Below are 4209 nucleotides of genomic sequence, written 5' to 3'. Positions count from 1 at the left end.
AATCTGGAGAAGGAGTTTGCACCTCTTTCCTTGGGAATAAGAGCCAAGAAAGCCGAGTTAGTGCTTCCCCCTATTTTCTGACAGGTTTGAGATTTCCGGACCATCCTGCACAAATCTTTTTCGACAATCTGCCAACAGTACTGTAAGAATCTGGCAGTAAATCCATCAGGGCCCGGAGCCTTGTCTGGCTCCATGCCCTGAGGACGGATTTGATTTCATTATTTGTGACTTCTGCTTCCAAGATCTGGTTCTTTCCGCGTGGGGACCTCATTTACAGTCAATGGAATTTGATCCTGTCCCTCTATCTCGCTATACAGCTTTTTGAAATGATGGAAGGCCACATTTTTTATGCTTTGAGTGTCTCTATGAATAATGTTCTCTTCCCTGATTTCGGTGATGGAGTTGAAGTTTTTTCGAGCTTGGGCTTGTTTATGGAAGAAGGATGAATTCTTGTCGCCTGCCTTAAGCCAGAGCCTGCGAGATTTGATCCTCGAGTACTCTTCCTCGGCCAGGCTTGCTTTAAGTAGCTTTTGTTGGAGGTCCGCCTCTTTTTCGAGAATTTCTTTTGTGATATCATCATTTTCTGAGTTAAGATGATGGGTCTCTAGCTGCTCTTGTAACTTCTTTCTTTCCACTGCAGGATTTGGGAGAGATTTTGCCCAAACTTTTAAGGCCGCCTTCACTCTCCTGAGTTTTTCCTCCCACACAAAGAACGCAGAGCCATTAACTGGTTGCTTCCACATATCTTTTACTAATTGCAAGAAGGATTTCTCCTTGATCCAGAGAGGATTGAATTTAAAAGGAGTGGGGCCTTTATCCCAATGAGCGAAAAGTTCTAGCTTAATGGGCCTGTGATCAGAGACACTACAGGGGAGAATATGCATTCTAGAATCTAGACCAAGAAGTAGAAATGAGCTTTGAACAAGAAATCTATCTAACCTTGCAGTGATGTGGCCTGGACCGAGCCTTTTGTTGGACCAGGTGTATTTGCCCGACGAAGGTTTAATGTCAATCATGTCCCAATCCTGGAGTAGATCTTCAACCCATTCTCGCGCTGGATCCCTTACTATGCTCCCTCCGCGTTTTTCAGCCATAGTTAATGTGAGATTAAGATCTCCAGTGATGATGATATTTGCTAGATATTCAGAGTCTGTCAGCTCTCTAATAGAATCCCAGCAATTCTTTTTTTCTCCTGCACTGGCTGGGATATACACATTAAAGAGACAAAGAGTCTCATCTGAATCAACGTGCTTCAGTTTTGAGAATAGCCAGTGGGTGTTGGCGATCTCTTTCACCCTTGTGAACTTGCTTGGATTCCAAAGGGTACCCAGGCCTCCTGAGGCACCCCTGGCTGAGACTGCTTGCCCTTCACTTCTTTTCCACAGATTTTTGCCGATAAGGAGGAAGGCCTTGTCCTCCATTTTAGTCTCCTGGATGAGGAGTATGTCAGGATATTCAGATCTTATCAAACTTTTGACAGCTTCTTCTTTGATTTTTCTCCCCATACCCCTACAGTTCCAGGAGACGATTCTCATCACTTATTTTTGGAATGGAGAGCTCCTTTAGAGCTCTGGGGCGGGTTTCTATTCATCTTCGGAGTTTTAGCCAGGAGTTTCTCGAGAGTGGGTTGGCTTCCTTGCAGTTTGTCTTTGTATGTCTCCTGCTCTCTTTTCTCACGAGCTGATTTTCGGCCCCTCAAAGATCTTTTGGCCGAGGTTTGTGATTCACCTATCTCACCTTCTTCTTCTGAATCCTCTGAGCCTTGTACTTCCTCAGCCTCTTCTGAGGGTGTATCTTCCATTCTGTCTGTTTTACTGTCTGTTTGCTTTGGTTCCTGGGGGGGCTCTTTTTGGGCCGATTCTTTCTTTTGTGTCTCCAGATCGTGGACTTCCTCTGTTGCTGAACTGAGTTGTATAAATTTGTTTCCTTGCTCTTCCATATGTGGGTTTTGAGAACCCGTTTGAAGAGCTTTCCCATTGACATTTACTGTTTTTTGGGCTTTGCTTTTTGTCCTTTTGACCTGCGTCCACCCGTCCTCTTTGCCTTTCTCTGTTTCAGTATTTTTTGGGCATCCTCTAGCGAAATGCCCATAGACCTGGCACTTCCTGCACTTGAACGGTAGTTGTTCATAATCCAGCTTTTGAAGGTGCGTCCAACTTCCAACTCTGATCTTTATTGCCTCAGGTAGACCAACCTCGAGATCAACTTCAACACAAATTCTCGCACAATCATATTGATCTTTGTTGTTTGCTCGATCAATGAATTTACCCAGGGTATTCTCGATGTGCTTGAGGGATTCCCAGTTCCAACAATGCATTGGCAGATTAGGTAATCTAACCCACACAGGAACGGCAGTGGGCACGTCGACTGCTGGATCAAAGTCTGGCGTCCACTTATTGAGATACAGTCCCTGGGGGCCCATGAAATAGGGCCCATTTCGGAAGATCAGATCCTTATCTTCCTTTTCAGAAAATTCGAATAGGAAGAAACCCTTCCCCAGAAAGTAAGAAGTGACCTTGCCCGATATCAGCGGCGCCCAGTTCCTTGTGACCCAGCTTTCAGTGGATCTGGGGGAGGGCCAAAGACCAGTGAACTGTCCCACCAAGGCACGCTTAGACAAAGAAAGGGCAACCTGGATCGGTTTCTCAGGAGGGAGCGAGATCTCCGGGATATCATCTAGGCGTTTCACAAATTTCGAAACCTCTGAAGTTTTCTTTTTTGGCAATGAATTCAGCAGATTTGAGAAGGCCTCGGCTTCGGCGGGGGAGGGCGAAGAAGACTCCATGAGGGAAGTCTTAGCTCGGCCAAATCGAGCTCCCCCAGATAGCAGCGGGGATAGTCGATCTAGTCTGCTTGCAATGAGATTGCAGGGGTTTGCTGGCGGTCGATCTAGCCTGCCAAAGAATGTGGATGCAAGGGCTTGCAGGCGATGCACCTCTCAGAAACCCTCAAACGGCTGCAGGGCCGAGAATCTCAAGCTCGTTACAGAGCGGCAATCGGTTTAGCGCAGCGCTCGTTCTCAACTAATTCTTATAAAATATTATCATATTATGATATATAAATTCAATGATTTATATAATAATATTATATAATAATACATACATATTAATATAATAATAAATAAAATTTAATAGGATTTCTTTATTCTCAACTTATTATATAATATAATAATATAATATTAATTTAGTGAAGAGAAAATTCTTCTTTATATTTTATCTATTAATTTTCTTATTTTATAGTTTTTCATATTTATAAAAGTTAGTTTTCATAATTAATTAATAATTTTTAATATTTTCTTATATATTTATATTTTGATTATAATAATTTATTTTTGTAATGGTTATTTTAGAACAGGATGTATTTGTGAGCTTTGTTTTTTAATTATGTAGTGAGGATAAACCACATTAGATATCCTCACCACATTAGATGGTTGGAAACCTCGACCAACAACTAATGATGTGATTAATTGGAAAGACATTCTAAAAATACATTGAATTACATAACATTTTACAATATCGCTCCATACTGTGTTGTAAAGCGTTGAGAGTGATCAAATCTCTTTTTACTCTAAAAGAGGTTTGCATCTCAAAAGATTTGATCCTCTTGACACTTGGTAGATCCAGAACTAAGATATATTAATTTTATATTTTTTTTAGTTAATTTATTTTTAATTTTATATAATTTAATCGAGTTAAAAATATTTTATTGATAATTATGATTATTAATCGTTTTATTTTATTTTTTAATTTTAATTTTATGGATAACACCTCTTAACCCAACAAACAAATCATTTTAATAGATAATTTTGATTTCTCCGTAACTAATTTGATTTTTCCATGAGTAATAATAGAGTTTTGTGTTTCGAGTTGTCTTTAGTGCGATTTTTTGGAAGTTGATTTTTCCATGACTGATAATAGAGTTTTGTGTTTCGAGTTGTTTTTAGTGCGATTTTTTGGAAGCTTTTCTAATGGGTTTCTCTAAAATCCAGCAAAAATTTATTGAAATCACAATCGAAGTGCGTTAAGGGTTTTTCAAAATATTGAATCTATATATAATTAAAAAAGCCAATTTAAATAACAAACTAAAATTTCACCTCAAATTTAAATTCAAAAAATCACACTAAAAATAACTATGTGTATTTTCCATAGTTACTCGTGTATGGTGTGTTCATAGTCATGACTTGCGACTCATTGCTAATTAACAGGTTAA

At 39.6% G+C, this 4209-nt stretch overlaps 1 protein-coding gene across 1 annotated transcript; it reads right to left on the bottom strand.

The window, feature by feature from the left end:
* Positions 1 to 218: 218 nt before the first annotated feature.
* On the bottom strand, positions 219 to 1421 carry LOC149230152 (uncharacterized). The gene has a single exon (XM_089381214.1). It carries the CDS (start codon positions 1419 to 1421, stop codon positions 219 to 221), a length of 1203 nt encoding a protein of 400 aa, XP_089237340.1.
* Positions 1422 to 4209: the final 2788 nt, after the last annotated feature.

The sequence above is a fragment of the Pinus tabuliformis genome, chromosome J (assembly GCF_031772625.1).
Source record: "Pinus tabuliformis cultivar Carrire ecotype Pingquan chromosome J, CPIR1, whole genome shotgun sequence".
Taxonomy (NCBI): Eukaryota; Viridiplantae; Streptophyta; class Pinopsida; order Pinales; family Pinaceae; genus Pinus; species Pinus tabuliformis.
This window is presented reverse-complemented; position numbering and strand designations above follow the sequence as displayed.

Coding starts and splice junctions, on each gene's coding strand:
- LOC149230152 (XM_089381214.1), bottom strand. CDS start 1,421: ATGGAGGACAAGGCCTTCCTCCTTATCGGCAAAAATCTGTGGAAAAGA.